Genomic DNA, 17,155 nt, shown 5'->3' on the forward strand with positions numbered 1-17,155 from the left:
AGTGAAAACACCCAGAATGTATCCAGTTCTCCAGGCAAGGTTTAGGAGCAGCATTTGTATTTGGTTCACTCCTGGTATAAGCTGGACTTAGCGAGATTCAAGCTGAGCTTTAGGGAACCTCTCTGAAGGTCACCATAACTTCACATTTCCAAGCCAGTCCTCTGCGGTGTTTGATGCGACGTATCTACCGGGTGCAAAATCCTCCTGTGCAGCGAGGAGGGGAACAGAAACTCCTGCTGGGGTCTGGCTGATCGAGCTGGTCCTTCTCTGCCAGACGTTAAATACTTTTCTGTTGATCAAATCAGAAGGAAGTTTTGGAGGAAAAGGAAACGGAGTCAAGAACAGCTTTCCGGCCAGTGGCACGTGGCCCGAGCTCCCTCCTCGTCTCCAGCCGAGCTCCTGTCCCTATGCTGTGGGTATAAAAGGCAGGTTGTTCTTCCAGGTGGACTCAGGACCATGAAAGAGGCCAGGGTATGTTTGATAATGAACTTCGGTTACCGGCAGATACTTAAAACAGCTTGAGCCTCATCCTTGAATAGAATGAGAATGGATCTACCCAGACTTGGTCACAGGGTTATTGGGAGGAGGGCGCAGGTCTTGTGTTGCCACTGCCAAAAACAAATGGGAAAGGGTTCAAAAAGACTTGTAAGAATGATCAGAGGGACAAACCCACCTACAGACTAAAGCAACGCGATATTGCATTTGTTTAAAAGGTTAAGGAGTGGCTCAATCACAGTCTCTAATGAAGATTCTGATGGTAGAGGACATTTTAACAAATAAAAGAATAACAAATGCCAACAGCCAGAAGGAGAAAGGAGGCAAATTCAGGCTAGCATGGATCATAAAATCACAGAATGGTTTGTGTTGAAGGGCCCTTCCCAGCTCCCCAGTGCCCCCCCTGCCATGAGCAGGGACATCTGCACCAGCTCAGGTTGCTGAGCCCCGTCCAGCCTGGCCTGGGATGTCTCCAGGGATGGTTCAGCCACCACCTCTCTGGCCAACCTGAAGAGCAGAAAAGGCTCGTTGGAGCCACTTCAACATTTCTCTGTCACTGAAGTCCTGAAATCAGATCAAGCTGCAGGCTTGACCATCTCCTGCAGTAATTCCTGCATGAAAATAAACAGGTCTTGCCACAACATGGAATTGCAGCAAAAGAGAAACTAATCGTTATATCCTATCCCTGCCTCGTGTCATGTTACACTGTAAGTGATTTGACTCAGAGACAAACTTTGTTTTGGCTCATGGAACACCAGTTGCAAAAAGAGCCCTATTCATCGAGAGGGTCCCAAGATGCTCTTGCAACAGACATCACGGGGAGAAGTTGTTGCCTTGCCAAGTTTGGATGGGAGCCTAATTCTGTTCTCCATATACACAGGCTTAGACGTGCCTTAACCGATCAAAGCATTATAGATAAGAGCAACGACTCTTGTATTAGATAGAAAGCAGCTTCTACCCTGTGAAGATAAGAAATAGGTTCTTGGTTTTTAACATAAATGCGTAAGTTTAAAAAGTCACTTCTAAAAAAACAGTAACCAATGTCTTTAATATGAAAACCAGCATTTTTCATCCCCTCCTTCCATCACTAACCCGGATTCATTCAGTCCACGAGCTGGTCTGGGAGCCGGACACTTGAATTACATGGGCTGAGTCTGTCCCAGCCCGCACACACGGCACCAGGACTCCTTCCAAGGTTGTCTCGAATTTTTCTCGAAGAACTGTGGAGGATTTACCTTTCAGGGAAAGCGTAAGAGAGCTTTGGGCAGGATGGTGCCAGAAAGTCAGACGAGTTTCTGAGCTGTGCTCGCTGCTGCTCTCAGCCCCAGCTCTGCCAGCGCAGGGTTAACTCAGCTGCTTCAGGGTTTGTTTTGTGGCTGGATGTTGAGTTTCTGGACACTGCAGTGGCTCCAGGCTGGGGCACACGGCGGGTGAGGGACAGCAGGTGGCTGTCCCCACGCTGCCACTTTACATCTGGAGCAGGTGAGGACAAACCCACACAACACCCCTGGGGAGCTGCGGGCGGAGATTGGTGGGAGGTTGCGCCCCACTTCATGTTCTTGGCCATTAAAAATGTCATATTAATGAGACAGGGCGAAGAATCACCTGGCAAAGCACCTTGTCAGCAGCTGCAGCTTCAGGACTTTCTGAACTGGATGTTGTGTCTGGACTGGAGCTTATCAGCCCCTGTGGGAGGTCCCGCTTTTGGAGACCAGCGCACAGGAGGAGACTGAAATGTCCCTGTGACCCGAAGACGTTCTCCAGCCTCGCTGCCCACACCAGCCGCACTCAGTGCTTTCCTCTCTGCAGGAATTATTAAAGCTGAAAATCGGCACTTGCATATTTTCACCGACTGCTGCCAGGAGCACCAGGACGGGTGGCCAGGCTGGTCAAGGTCGTGGTCGCGCCATCTGCCCCTTCCCAGCCTCAGCGTGTGCCTGAAAAACAAGGAAACCCAACCAGCACTCAGGTCTCTTCCAAAAACAATTACATCATGTCGAAGCCATCAAGCATGTGATTTCCCAGCCCTGAAACCGAAAGGAGCCTTTCTCCAGGAGCGGGAGGGAAGCTGTGTGGGATCCAGGATTTATCCGCTCCCCGGGGAGGTCGTGTCCAAGCAGTACCCCTGCCACGGGAGACAGGATTGCAGCAGGACAGGCTGCAGCCTTCGGAGAAGGAAAATAGTTAAAATATTGATCTGCTTTTGGATTTTGAGCGTGTTTCTTGGGAAACTGGCTTATTTTTCTTGCGGCCATGAAATTCTTGATGCATGTTTCCAAAGAGAGAGTTTGATTCGGAGCAGAGCAGGTGCAGCTGCTCGGTTTAGTGTGTTAAGGCGAGGGATGCAGGGACATTTCAACTGACACCACACAGCGTATAGCACCCGGCTCCTATAGATGTACGGGGCAAATAGTGCTGCTGAGCCCTGTGGCAGCAGGACAAGGCTTTCTGCTGCACCCGGGTTCTCACCAGCACCTCTGTTCCTTGTCCTGTTTTCCTGCAGCCTCGGGATTAAGGGGAGGGAAGAGCAGGGGTGGGGGAGCAGCTCTGCCCAGGCATGGAGAGCCCGACCTGAGTCACATCCCAGCTGGACATCTCACAAGGATCCCCTTTGATCCACGCACAGCGAGGAGGCCACGGAAACAAGGACAGAGGCCACAGACACTGTGGAATCCCAGAATCATTTTGGTTGGAAAAGATCGTTGAGATCTTCGTGTCCAACCATTTCCCCCCACCCCTGGCACTGCCCCATGTCCCTGAGAACCTCATGTCCGTCTGTCCAACCCCTCCAGGGATGGTGACTCCAGCACTGCCCTGGGCAGCCTGTTCCAATGCCCCACAGCCCTTTGGGGAAGAAATTGTTCCCCAGATCCAACCTCAACCTCCCCTGGCGCAACTTGAGGCCGTTTCCTCTGGTCCTGGCGCTTGTTCCTGGGGAGCAGAGCCCGACCCCCCTGGCTCCCAGCTCCTTTCAGGCAGGTCAGAGATCAGAAGGTCTCCCCTCAGCTCCTGTTCTCCAGCTGAACCCCCAGCTCCCTCAGCAGCTCCCATCACACTTGTGCTCCAGCCCCTCACCAGCTCCGTTCCCTTCTCTCAACTCACCCCAGCTCCTCAGTGCCTGGATTAACTAATCCAAGTGAGGAAACCTGCTGGGAATGCTTGTCTGAGACAAATCCCAGTCTTGGGACACTCAGGTGTGTGTCCCCAGCTGGGACAGGCGAGTTTGCAACTCGCAGAGCCCGGCTGGGAGCAAAGTTTCCTGAAACCTTCTAGCTTCTCTTTCCTGAAAGCCCAGATCTGCGGATTAGCAGATGTCTTTGTTGAAACCCTGGGCACCTGCCAAGGGTTACTGTAAACACTTGGCAAAGCGCAGCCTCTTGGCACCCGCGCTCAGTGTTGGAGGGGGAGCTGCCGTCACCTCACCGAGTGGCAGTTTTGATGTTCACACTCACAAAAAATTGTTAACTGGAAACACCCTGGGCAGGGGGAATGCAGCAGAACCTCTCATGCCTGAAACATCAGGTGTATTTTGTTTTTCCCACCTTTCTGACCAAGGAGGGGTAAAGGTGTTACCTGCCCGTTTACTAGGAACAGAGACGGCTGTTCCCAGACCTGTGAAGTCCCATGTGGTTGGACACAGTCCCTTGTGATGGCCAGCGTATAGGCAGCATCTGCATGGTGCCAGGTGTCGGAAACAAGGAAAGAGCGCCACAGAAATTGATGTATGATCTAGGGGCTAATCCAGGCCTGAGAGGCCAAGAGTTACTGCCTCGGTGTTGGGATCAGCTCACGCTACAAGAGAAGACTTAACAGATGCGCTGCTGTCACTTGCTCAGGATCTTCTGTGCTTGCACCACTGCGGGACTAAGTGAGAGCACAAGAGGACCCATCACTCTGGGATGGAGTAAAGACTGTGCCATGCGTTTGTCCACATGCCATCACTGGGGGATGCTGCACTTTCAGGCATAACATCTGCAGGAGCATCACGTTCAGCTGTGACCGTCCAAACACCAAAGGCCACACTTCAACCCAGCGTTTCAACCCAGAAGGACTGACTCTGAGGAAGACACCTGGGTGATGCAGGACAGCCCCCGATTCACTCAAGTTTGAAGACAAACGGGTTGGAGCAGGTTGCCGAGAGAGCTGGTGGATGCCGCATCCCTGGAGACATCCCAGGCCAGGCTGGACGGGGCTCTGAGCAACCTGAGCTGGTGCAGATGTCCCTGCTCATGGCAGGGGGGGCACTGGGGGAGCTGGGAAGGGCCCTTCAACCCAAACTATTCTGTGATTCGATTAAGAATGTTATATAGTGAAGTTATGCAACCCTATTTCTGACTGTCAGTGACTGAGCCTGCCTTAATGAGTGGCTCCAACAATTAATTACCTTCCCTGTTAAAAATGTGTGTTGTGTTTCCAGTCTCAACATACCTCGGTTGGCCAACAGCACTGGCTTGCATTTTTCTTTTCTCTGCCAGGTGGAAGAACCCTCCAGTGTCAAACGTTCCCCATGGGAACTGCCAGAGAATCTTTCCCGAGCCGTGGGCAGCACCATGGCTGTGGGGTCCCCATCCTGCTCCAGAGTCCCCAACCTGCTGATATGAGCTTCCAGGCAGCCTGTGGTCCCTCATCCCACCTTCTAGCTCCCAATTTCCCCATCCTACATCACATTTACACAGTAACCCCCCATCCCATACATAGGAACTGTGCGCAGTGCTGAGCTCTGCCATTTGGGAAGGACGTGAAGTTTCCTGAATGCGTCCAGAGAAGGGCAACGAAGCTGGCGACAGGGCTGGAAGAAATATCCTGTGAGGAGCGGCTGAGGACTTTGGGTTCGTCTAGTTTGGAGAGGAGGAGGCTGAAGGGCGACCTGCAGCACTTTGGGTGCTCTTGCTCTGACCAGAGCATGGTTGTAGGACACGAGCAGGTCCCCGAGCAGAAGGCACTCAACAGGGATGGGGACCCTGGGACGCAGGACCGAGGGCAGCGCGGTGTCACCTGCCCGTCTTGCCTGTCCTGCCAGCACAGCTCCACAGTTCCAGCCCTGTCACCTAACAGAGCAGCGGGACTTGTGGCCGGGACACCGCAGGAGTCACGGACTGGGCGATGGTAAAACACATTCACTGAACATTCAGATGTTTCTGGCTCTTTTTGGAGCACAGCAGCTCTGTACGCTCTTCTTGACTCCTAATACCTTCAACATTTTCCTTCTGTTCTTCCCTGGAGCTTCCTGCAGAGAAAATCTCTTCATTAACCATCTGGATGACGGGTCACGGTGTTTAACGAGGGCAAGTGGCTGGTGCTCCGGAGGGTCGTGCTGCCATCCAGAGGGACCTGGAGAAATGGGCTCATGGGAACTTCCTGCAGTTCAACGTCTCTTTTCTCTTTTGTTTTCCCTCTGGGTTCTTCTAGACCAAACTCACCATCCTTGCGTCCTTTCTGGACCACACTTTCTGTCCCTGTTTTATCCTTGTGACGGCACACTCTGCGTCCCTCGTGCACACAGAGGTGGCAGGTGGGCCGGGGGAGCTTGAACCCGGCTCTTTTCAAAGAGGCTCCCTGTGACTTGGGCTAACAACATGCCCTCAATCATTTCACTTCTTTCAAGCCACGAAACTCCTCTCTGAGCCCACCACAGATTTGCTGATCACAAATTCTCATAGCCAGAAGTCAGACAAGTCCTGGGCTCCAAGGAAAACTCTTTCATGCCGGCCTCGTTGGAGACCCCTGAGCTGCACATCCAGAACCTCTTTGGCTGATGTGTTTCCTTTGAACCTCTCCTAAGCTACACCCAGCTCTAGACCTTGATTTTGGGGTGTTTTTTTGTTCGTTCTCCCACACAGCCATCCATGGCTTTCCCAGGAACTGGAGCCCAGAGGAACTGGAGGAACTGGAGCAGACTCTGCTGCACTTGGCCGTGTTTGACTCGCATCTGGGACTCTTCTCTGGAGAGCTCCGGGCTGGGCTTGCAGTGCTTGGGAGGAAGCTCATTAACAGTTGCAAGACTGATTGGGAAAGTTCATGCCCTCGGGAGTCCTTTTGCTAGAACGGCACGGTGTTTGATGACAAATAGGTGATTGTCATATTGAGTTCTGCTGATATCATGCTGCTGAAGTCACTCTGTCAGTTGTTTTTTTTTTTTAAGATACAGGGATTTTAAAGATTTGAAGATAAAGGGAAATACCTATGCAGATTTTTGACATTCTTTTGGTGCCGGGGTATCTAGGAGTGATCTTCCCAGGCATTCCACTGGATGAGGTGTTTGCTCCCATCAGCGCGACAACCCGGCTGCCTTGCTGCAGGGGACATGGTGCCGACCTGCCTCGAGAAGGGACAGATGGAGAACTGTCCTGGGAACATCACAGAGATCATGGAGCTGGCCGAGCTTTGTTAAAGGTCTCCAGACTCCAAAAAGCTTCTTCTCTTCATTCGTTTTAAAAGAGTTTTAATGAAAACCATTCGGATGTCATACAAAGGGGCAACAGGATAACCAACCCCCCCAACACTGTGCCAGAGTACAGGAGCTCAGGGTTTCAATGGTCGGGTGGGTTTCCATCACTTTTGTGCTTTGAGCGCTGGGTCAGGCTCAGCAACTGCATCTCTGGGCAAGGAGGGATGACATTTTTGTCCAGGCTGCTGCAAAATCAGGTGCAGTCATAACCAGCGAACATCTCGAGATGTTTCCCTTCTGTTCAGACGAGTCTGGTGGTTTTGGCTGGATTCCCACCTCTGTTCACTTGGGGAATCACAACTGTAGATGTAAGAACAAAGTGGTTTGGAGCAAAGCTTTTGCCATAGGGCAAGTTCCTTCCTCTCCAGGAAGGAGAAAACAAAAACGTTGGCTTGTGCCGAGGGACAGTCCCATAACCCACCCCGCTGCCCCCGGGGCCGGCGGCTCCTCCGCCCTCTGCTCCCAGAGAGACAAACATCCTCAAGAGGGTTCTCAGGAACAGGGTCGGGGAAGATTTCCCTGTATTTGAAGCAAAGGTGTTACAGACTCTGCTTTATCTGCTTTCTTTTACGGGATGTCCTGCTCCGCCACGCTCTGTCCTGAAAGGGGATGTTAATAAACACCGCATGAATAATGTTGTCCCAGTATAAATTGCTACAGATTTATGCAACAGTCATGTTAGAGCCTTGGGAAAAAAATCTCATTTCTGCCTTCATAATGTTTCCTGGAAAACTCCATAAAAGAAAACACCGTATCCATTTTAAATAATTACAAAAAGCCCGGGAACTCAATATTTAGTTTTGTTTACAGTTTAACATCCTCCTAGTTGGCTAGAGACCATAATATTATTGTGTATGTGACAGACTGGAAATTTTGATATGATGCGTAATTTTCTTTTCTACTTCCCTTTTTGGAAAAAAAAAAAAAAAAATAGAGAAGAGGGAATGGCAAATGTTACCCACTCACAAATGGTTGATGTTGGGGAGGCCCATGGTAGCCACTTACCAGCAGTGAAATTGGAGAAAGGAGGAAGGTGAACTGATGAATGAAATAGAAGAATTAACATCAGAGGAAGCTAAGAAAGAAAAAATGATCATAGAATAGAATCACAGAATAGTTTGTGTTGAAGGGACCTTCCCAGCTCCCCCAGCGCCCCCCCTGCCCTGAGCAGGGACATCTGCACCAGCTCAGGTTGCTCAGAGCCCCGTCCAGCCTGGCCTGGGATGTCTCCAGGGATGGTTCATCCACCACCTCTCTGGCCAACCTGGGCCAGGCTCTCACCACCCTCAGGGCCAACAATTCCTTCCTCATGTCCAGCCTGAACCTCCCTCCTTTAGTTTCAAACCGTCACTCCTTGTCCTGTCACAACAGGCCCTGCTCAAAAGTCTGTCCCCATCTTTCTTATGCGCCCCTTTAAGTCCAGAAAGTCTGCAATAAGGTCTCCCCGGAACTTCTTTTCTCCAGGAATATCTCAATATAATTTATCAAAAGCAAAACTTGTGTATTTAAAGGGAGACCCAGCAGATGATTAACTAAAGCATCAGAGAACATCCTCCAGAGAAATCTCTGTATTTAGAAGTTCTCTCTTTTGCCCTCAATTCAACCCTTCCATCTCAGGGAGAAGCTGGGTTTCAGACAAGTCTCTGTTCTTTTCCAGAGATGTGATTTTGATGCATCCAGCCCCACCTGGGTGCACTTTAAGGCTGCTGAACTCACATACACGCTGGCACACACATGCTGCCATCCTGTGCGCATCCCCACGCAGGGCAGCGCTGGGCAGCCCCCACCCCCCCGGTACCCAAACCAGCCAGGCTGGGGCGGGTTGGAGCTGCAGGGGCAGGGACACTGGAGCCCCACGACCACTCATGGAGTCGCAGAATCATTTAGGTTGGAAAAGACCCTCAGGATCATCGAGTCCAACCATTCCCCCAGCCCTGGCACTGCCCCATGTCCCTGAGAACCTCATCTCCATCTGTCCAACCCCTCCAGAGATGGTGACTCCCTGTCCTGGGCAGCCTGTCCCAATGCCCAACAGCCCTTTCCAGGAAGAAATTGTTCCCCAGATCCAACCTCAACCTGCCCCTCATCTGGGTACTGTGGTGATGGAAGACGAACGGGATCCAGGGCACCCACCTTTTGCTGTCCCCAGCAACCCCCAGCCAGGACACGGCTCTTTGCTGGAGCCTGGTGTGGGCACACAGCTGACACAGCCCAAATCCTGCCCCACTTTGTTTCTGCAATAAGCTTAAACACAATCAAATATCTCAAGGCAAAGCACCAGGTGGGGTTGATTCCCGGGCAGGTTTCCCGCTCAGGCACAGGGTCATGCTCCAAAGCTGATTTTCAGTTCATCACCCAGCGAGAGAAGCGTGTTCATCCCTCGACAGACGTGGGACGAGAAGAAACAACTTTTAATGCCTTTTCCCCGTCCTTTCCCACCCTGCTACACTGGAGCGCAAAGCTGCCCTGCTGCTTGTTTTTCAAAAGCTGTTTGTTGTCTAATTTAGGATCATCTACTTGAAAGCCTCCAGCCGGAGCTGTAAAACCACAGCTGCATTTTGCAGATGGGAGACTTGGGTTGGTTTCAGATCTTGTTTTTGGAGAGGCTGCCGCGATCCTGAGCAAAGGCAACACAAATGGCACAAGTCCATCCCATCCTTTAGAGTAGCAAACTGTTGGAGCTGTCATCCTTCAGAAGGACAGAAGCTTTTCCCTGTGAATTTTGCATCTGCAAACTGGAAAAAAAAAAAAAAAAAAAGCCTCTTCTATGTTTAACCCCTCCATATCTTCAGTCTGTTTAGGCTCCTATCACCAACATAGTTAAAAAATAATAATAATAGAAGACACCATCCAAAAAAAAAAAAACCAAACTGAAAAGCCCTTTCAGCTGCAGTTACTTGGAGATTCATCCTCTTGCTTCTACCAAAGCTGCTCTTTGGGATGACAGGGAGGATTTTTAAAGGATGCCCACATGTGTGCAGCCGCAACAGGATGCTTCCCCTCTAGGAATAAATCATCGCTTCCAATTTTTGAAAAATCAAGGCTCTACATCCAGATGTTTCCCCATTAATAGGGTGGAGGAGGAGGTTCGCATCACGCAGTCCAGAAAGTTCCCCCCAGACCCCGATGGTGGCCCAGTGGCTGAGACAGCCACAGGTGGTGGCTCAGAGCAGGCAGACCTGTCGCCCCCTCCCACCGCAAACCCACCAAAGAGGCATGTCACAGCCTTCAGCTCATGCCACCATCGCGAGGTGACAAGCGCCAGATCCCTCTGGAAGGATCCGTCCCTTTTCCAGCCTACTGGGAGGAGAAGCTCAGCAGCTGGAAAAGGCTGATGCAGGGAGGTTGTCCCAGTGCTGCCGGGAGCTGGTGGCACTTAAGTGGGCCTGGGAACACCCTCAGCTGGGTGGCTGGGCAGTGCAACACATCCCAACCATCCCCAGGGCTGAATTTGAGCCTGGAGAACCCAGAGACATCCCTGTGCACAGAGGGTGCCATCCCATGAAGGGGCTCCATGGAGAGCCTGGAAACAAGTCACGCAGTGCCACCACCTGACACAGCATCGCTGGGGATGCGGCTGCTCTCCAAGCTTGACATGGCCCCAGCACTTGGAATAACAGCCACTTTTCCTCCTCTCCCCTTTCTTGGCCAAACCTGGTGCAAAGGTGTCCAGCTGCCCTGGGCCACCAGGGCAAAGAGGCTTCTCTAGCGAGGAAGGACCCATCAGAACTTTGGGCCCCATTCACCCACCAGCAGGGCCACTCTGCAGATATTTACCAAGGGGACGTGCATGAGCATCCTCTGTCCTGCACCCCTTCCCCGGGCTCACAGGTCACCCACCCACAGTCATCCAGGCCCACCTGCTGCTCTTGGTGCCAGCAGCTGCCAGCCCAGGTAGGAGGCTCTGTCAAACAATGCTAATAAATACTTTATTTACCAAAACCACATTAAAATACTCCTAGGGCTGTCTCATGTCCCTTCAGTCACAGCGTAAGGATCCTGGGGAAGGCTTGGAGAGCTCACGCAGCAGCACCAGCTTCATGGCCAGCAGGACCAGCTGGTGGCTGAGGTGGCTTCTTCTGCCGCAGCGGGACAGCCGGGTGGCCTCCAGCGCCACGTCCCCAAGCAGCCAGGGGATGCTGAGCCTGGCGAGGACAGCGGCCACCAGGCAGGAGGCTCCAGCGGACCACATCTGCAGGGAGAGCAACCACGAGAGCATCAGCACAGCCACCCGCGGGGTGTACGGCTCAAGGAGCTGCCCTGTCCACCACACCTTAAATTCAAGTAAAAAGCTTCCAGATTCAGCTAACGCACGAGCATCCATGCTTGGATACGTGGATGACCAAGCTGAGCTTGCAGCCAAGCCTAGCTGGAGCATACCTGGTTTAGGAGCTTGTGGATGTGGGTGGAATAAACCACCTTCTTCTTCTGCCAGCGGGGACGGAGGCAGAGGAGGCTCTGCCAGGCACAGCCGGTCGCTGCCTTCTTCCTCGAGAGGACAGGGGGCTCAGGCTTCATCGCTGCTGCCCGCAGCCCCAACACCTCTGCTGAAGGACAACAGAGCCCCAGCACCTCCACCTGGCCCAGGGCATTTGCAAGCATTCAATTAGCGTCATGCAAATTAGGCACTTGCAACAATAATAAAATAAATATTTAGCACGTTGCATAAAACAAGACTGAAAAATATCCCACCATTGAGCTGAACACACCAGAAAAACAAAACACAAAGAGAGCATTTTAGGGTGTTTTGGGGTATTTCTTTTTTTCCCAGCTCACCTTCAGGAGCTCCCCAGCCCTGTCCACCCCTAGGAGCAGGCAGGGAACAAGCCAGGAACTGCTGCCTATAACCAGGGGGATTTATTGCTTTCAGCTGGGAGCTGCGGCCCTTTGGGATCCACTGGGCTGTGGGGATGGGGACAGAGAGGGGGACAGCGACAGGGATGGGGACAGGGACAGGAATGGGGACAGGGATGGGGATAGCCATGCTGCCTCAGACCTACACTCCCCAAATCCTGTACCCAAACCAGCAGTTCTCACCCAAAATACCTTTTTTTTCAGGTCAGGCCCTATCTGCTCCCATGTCTCCCCCTGCCCTTGTTGCCCTCATTAGTGTCATTAATCTAATTAGCCTGAGGCAGCTGGTCATGTAGGACCTTAGCTTGAGGCTGCCAGGTGTTGCTGTGATATTTTTTGCATGGTTTTATTTTGCATGTATTTGGGGGGTTTCTGGGGGTTGTGTAGGCGCTGGAGTGAGCAGGGCCTGGGAGGGCACCCATGGGTGCTGGGTGCAGGATCTGGCCCCGCAGGGTGGGGGTCCCTTAGTGCAGCAGGACACTTGGGGGGGCCCCTAAAATGCAGGATCCCCTTGGCTGCACCCTGGGGTGGGTTTGTGGGTGGAGAGGGTGTCCGCTTGGTGCAGGATTCGGCTCTGCAGTGCCCTGGGCTGGGGATTCCATGGGGTACAGGATGTGGCACCACAGCACCCTGGGGTCTTGCAGCCCCTTGTCCTGGGTGGTTCCCCTGGGTGCAGCCTGGAGAAGCCTGAAAACCAGCTGTCCCCTGGGCTGCATCCCCAGCCCCATGGGCAGCAGGTTTGGGGGGGATCCTGTCCCTCTGCCCCGCTCTGTGAGACCCCCCTGCAGTGCTGGGCCAGCTCTGGGTCCTCAGCACAGGACACACATGGAGCTGCTGGAGAGGGACCAGAGGAGCCCCAGAAATGATCCGAGGCTGGACCAGCTCTGCTGGGAGGACAGGCTGAGAGAGCTGGGGGGTTCAGCTGGAGAAGAGAAGCTCTGGGGAGACCTTCGTGCGGCCTTTCCGGACTTAAAAGGGGCCGAGAAGGAAGATGGGGACAGACTTTTGAGCAGGGCCTGTTGCGACAGGACAAGGGGTGATGGTTTGAAACTAAAGGAGGGAGATTCAGGCTGGACATGAGGAAGGAATTGTTGGCCCTGAGGGTGGTGAGAGCCTGGCCCAGGTTGGCCAGAGAGGTGGTGGCTGAACCATCCCTGGAGACATCCCAGGCCAGGCTGGACGGGGCTCTGAGCAACCTGAGCTGGTGCAGATCACAGAATCCCAGAATGTCAGGGATCGGAAGGGACCTCGAAAGCTCATCCAGCCCAATCCCCCCGCCGGAGCAGGAACACCCAGATGAGGTTACACAGGAAGGTGTCCAGGAGGGTTGGAATGTCTGCAGAGAAGGAGACTCCACAACCTCCCTGGGCAGCCTGGGCCAGGCTCTGGCACCCTCACCAGGAAGAAGTTTCTTCTCGTATTTAAGTGGAACCTCCTGTGTTCCAGTTTGCACCCATTGCCCCTTGTCCTATCACTGGTTGTCACCCAGAAGAGCCTGGCTCCATCCTCCTGACACTCCCCCTTTCCATATTGATCCCCATGAATGAGTCACCCCTCAGTCTGCTCTTCTCCAGCTCCAGAGCCCCAGCTCCTCAGCCTTTCCTCACACGGGAGATGCTCCACTCCCTCCAGCATCTTCGTGGCTGCGCTGGACTCTCTCCAGCAGTTCCCTGTCCTGCTGGAACTGAGGGGCCCACAACTGGACACAATATTCCAGATGAGGTCTCACCAGGGCAGAGCAGAGGGGCAGGAGAACCTCTCTGACCTACTGACCACCCCCTTCTCATCCCCCCCAGGTCCCATTGCCCTTCCTGGCCACAAGGGCCCAGTGCTGGCTCATGGTCACCCTGCTGTCCCCAGCACCCCCAGCTCCCTTTCCCTACACTGCTCTCCAACAGCTCGTTCCCCACCTTATACTGGAACCCGGGGTTGTTCCTGCCCAGATGCAAGACTCTGCACTTTCCCCTGTTCTGTGTCATTAAATTTCTCCCCGCCCAACTCTCCAGCCTGCCCAGTTCTCTGGACGGCAGCACAGCCTCCCAGCGCCAGCCACCCCTCCCACTTTGGCATCATCAGCAAACCTGCTGACACCGCACTCCATATATCCCTACTCACGGCCGGGATGGCGCCGGGAAAGTCCCTTCAACCCCAAATATCCTCCTCTTCTATCCCCCCCCCCAACTCACTGAGTCCCCTCAGCTGCAGGTCGCGTCTTTCCTTCCCCAGCAGGGGGCGCGCTTGTCTCTCCCGCGCTTTCCCTGTGAGGGGGTGTGTGTTTCCCTGCGCGGGCCTCCAGGAGGCGCTGTGCACGGTGCCCGCCTCGCCCCCGCCGGCCCCGCCTCACCGCAGGTGAGGCGGGGCCCGGCGGGGGCGAGGCGGGCACCCCCGCTTTCTGCCCCCCCGCCCCCCAAACCCCGGTCACTGTCAACCCAACCGTCGCCATGGCGGAGCAGGAGAGTTTGGAGTTCGGCAAAGCCGACTTCGTGCTGATGGACGCCGTCACCATGCCCGAGTTCATGGCCAACCTCCGCCTGCGGTGAGAGGGGTTATGGCGGGGCGGGGGGTGGTGGTGGTGTGAGGCGCGGGAAGGGCGGTGGGTCCTTCCCCCGGTGTGTGAGGGGTTGTGAGGCGCCGTTTTCTCGCTTCCTACCCCCACCCCCCAACACCCCCGCCTTGTCGCCAGCACTTTGGTCACCGGGGTGCGGAGGGGGGTGAGTGACCTGAAGCGGGAGGTGTCGCCTCCCCCCGCCGTGAGGTGACCGAGCAAAACCCGGCACAAAAGAGGGGAAACTTGTATAAAATCGGGACACTTGGCAGAGTCAAGTGAGCACCGAGCCCTCCCTGTGGGGACTTTTTTTTTCAGAAAACCCCCTTCTGCTTCAATCTCCGCCTCATACCCTCTAACAGGTCTGTGCTGACATCTGTGCAAAGTTGAGACGGAATAAAAAAAAAAAACCAAAAAAGCCAGCAATAAAAGTCACCAAGTCCAAGGTTGCTCCAGCCCTGCAGGAGTTACCTGTGCACCCGCGCTGCCTGGACAGTCTGTGATCTTTATGGTTTTATTTCCTTTCTAACTGCAATGGGCTCGGAGAAGATCTGCCTCCCCACCCCAGTTTGTGGATCCAATTCACGGACAGTTCGTGATCTTTATGGTTTTATTTCCCTTCCAGCAGCAATGGGCTCGGGGAAGATCTGCCTCCCCACCCCAGTTTGTGGATCCAACTCAATCCTGAGTGGCACTGGGTCAGCTGGGGGGACCCTGAGTCTGCGGCTGCTTCTTTCCGCTATAAAACATTCATGTGAGCTCTTCCTGATAAACCCTTATGCCCCTGCCTGTGCAAGGATTTGATAGTTTCCCAAGGGAAGCCCTTGGGATAAAAATGTGATTTATTGCCTGCCCCCTACCCACCAGTTTTGCTCAGGTTTTACTGACCCTTCCTCTTCTGCCACTTGCATTGTGGAGATGTTGGAATCAATAACTTTTCAGGCCCCTGTGGTTGTTGAACGCACCTGAGAGCAGCTCTGGCAACAGCCAAGGGAAGAGAGGTGGGTTAAGCTTCCTCACCTGGCATAAAACTGCAGAGGAATTAGATAATTAAGCTCTTTCAGGCAATTGTGATGTCCTTTCTGCATAAAATTTGTAGATTTTGAGCTCTGGCTGCATCAGCTGCTGAGTGTTTGGGAATCTTTGTGCTCCACAACCAGGTGGACCCGTCTTCTGAGGTGCTGCAAGGTCAGGTCTGGGAGTCTGGCACTGCGAGATATAATAACCAGCATGTTTCATACTAATTTTGCTCTTATATTTTGGATTTCTATTTGGGTAGCGAGGGCAGTTGTGTTTAAATACTAAGAAAAATGTAATGTGAGCAGTTGAGCTTTGAATGTGAGGAAATGTCGGATTTAAATACATTTTTCAGTGCCTCTAAAAGTTTAAATTTGTTTCTCATTTGTGCATGCTATGACACTATAATTGTATTACAAAGAGCTTGCAAACGAAGTTGTCCTAATTAGCAGGAAACTTGCATGTAACAGTTTGTTTTGGGGGTTCTTATTCTTTGGTTAATGTGTACTAGAAATCTAAATGAAGTATTGGAAATGGATCATTAGATACCTTAAAAATCAACATAGCATGTTGGTTGTGTTTAGGAATCAAATTAATTAATTGAGAGGTGCCTTGCACTGGTAGACTTTGCTGGTTTTGCATGAAAGAGGATGAGTAGAACAAGCCAGCAATTCTGGATCCTTACAGTTGATACGTAGTTTGATATTTTATTGTTTTTCCTGTCCTGTTGCTGACTGTGCCTAAGAACCTGTCTGGACATCCCTGCTGTATCTAATACACCATCACTTGTCCCTTCAGCTCCAAGACCTTGGTCCCTGTCACTCAAAACCAGGTTTTCCCTTGTGACACCAATTCAAACTCCGGTTTCTTTTGCAGGAGAACGTGTGCGCTGCTTTTGCTGCAATCTTGTGTCTGTGTTATGGGCAGAATAATCCCGCGTTAAAAAATAATACTATTAATTTTTCTAACCCTGGTTCTATCATCCCCTGATTTGAGGTTTGTCTGCACTGGAACATTTGGGAAAGCCAGGCTGAATTTACCAGAAGTGTGGCTTTTCTGTTAAACTGCTAAACTCTGCTAAGCCCTGTTCAGAGCTGTGGGCCTGGCCTGCTGACCCAGCATCGCTGCTGCTGTGATTATTAATACAATTCTCAAGCAACATTTGCGTCTCTTATTTTTACCGCTTTGGAGATAGTCATTGACGCTTGCAGCTGGTATGTTTTAAATTGTGTCAGACCCAAATTACACCTGAGATTCTGACCTGTTGAAGGGTTGATGTGTCACTTGTTTTGTCACATTGTGTAGATGGCACGAGTCACCTTTGTGCTTGTCGTGCACAGAACGGAGAAATCGTTGCTTCTCCATCATTAACTTCAAGTGTTGGGTTTGCTGCATTTACTGGGACGGGCTCCACCCTATTCCGTAAATCCCGCTTTCTGCCAGAGCTATTTTTGTTCGGGGTCACTGGCTGACCCAAGACGGGTTGTGCTGGATTTAGTTCCCAAGTGAGCCCAGATGTGAGTGGAATTGAAATCATACCAGCGTCGGTGCAGGCGAGGATATTTCCCCAAGGATGTCTCTAGTGGGAAAAAGAGAAATGGTGAACTTGCACTTTTTGTTACTTTAATACTTGAATTTAGTGGTGTTGATATGGGCTGGATTAACGTGGCTGGTTTGTTTGTCGGTGTGAGGACCTGCCTGGGTAGCTGGATGGGTGCAATGTGAATTTACTGCCTCGTTTCCCAATCACTACACTTCATGCCCTGGTGTTTGTAGGTTCAGGTAGATCAGTCAGT

At 52.4% G+C, this 17,155-nt stretch overlaps 1 protein-coding gene across 2 annotated transcripts in view; it reads left to right on the top strand.

The window, feature by feature from the left end:
- The first annotated feature begins 14,203 nt into the window (after positions 1 to 14,203).
- MYO1D (myosin ID) overlaps positions 14,204 to 17,155 on the top strand; it is a 148,469-nt gene continuing 145,517 nt past the window's right edge. For both annotated transcript variants that reach the window (XM_065651115.1, XM_065651116.1), the window contains exon 1: positions 14,204 to 14,333. In XM_065651115.1, coding sequence (XP_065507187.1) covers positions 14,239 to 14,333 — 95 coding nt within the window. In that variant the 5' untranslated portion in view covers positions 14,204 to 14,238. The remainder of the gene's footprint in view (positions 14,334 to 17,155) is intronic.

Source organism: Caloenas nicobarica, chromosome 24 (assembly GCF_036013445.1).
Source record: "Caloenas nicobarica isolate bCalNic1 chromosome 24, bCalNic1.hap1, whole genome shotgun sequence".
Taxonomy (NCBI): domain Eukaryota; kingdom Metazoa; phylum Chordata; class Aves; order Columbiformes; family Columbidae; genus Caloenas; species Caloenas nicobarica.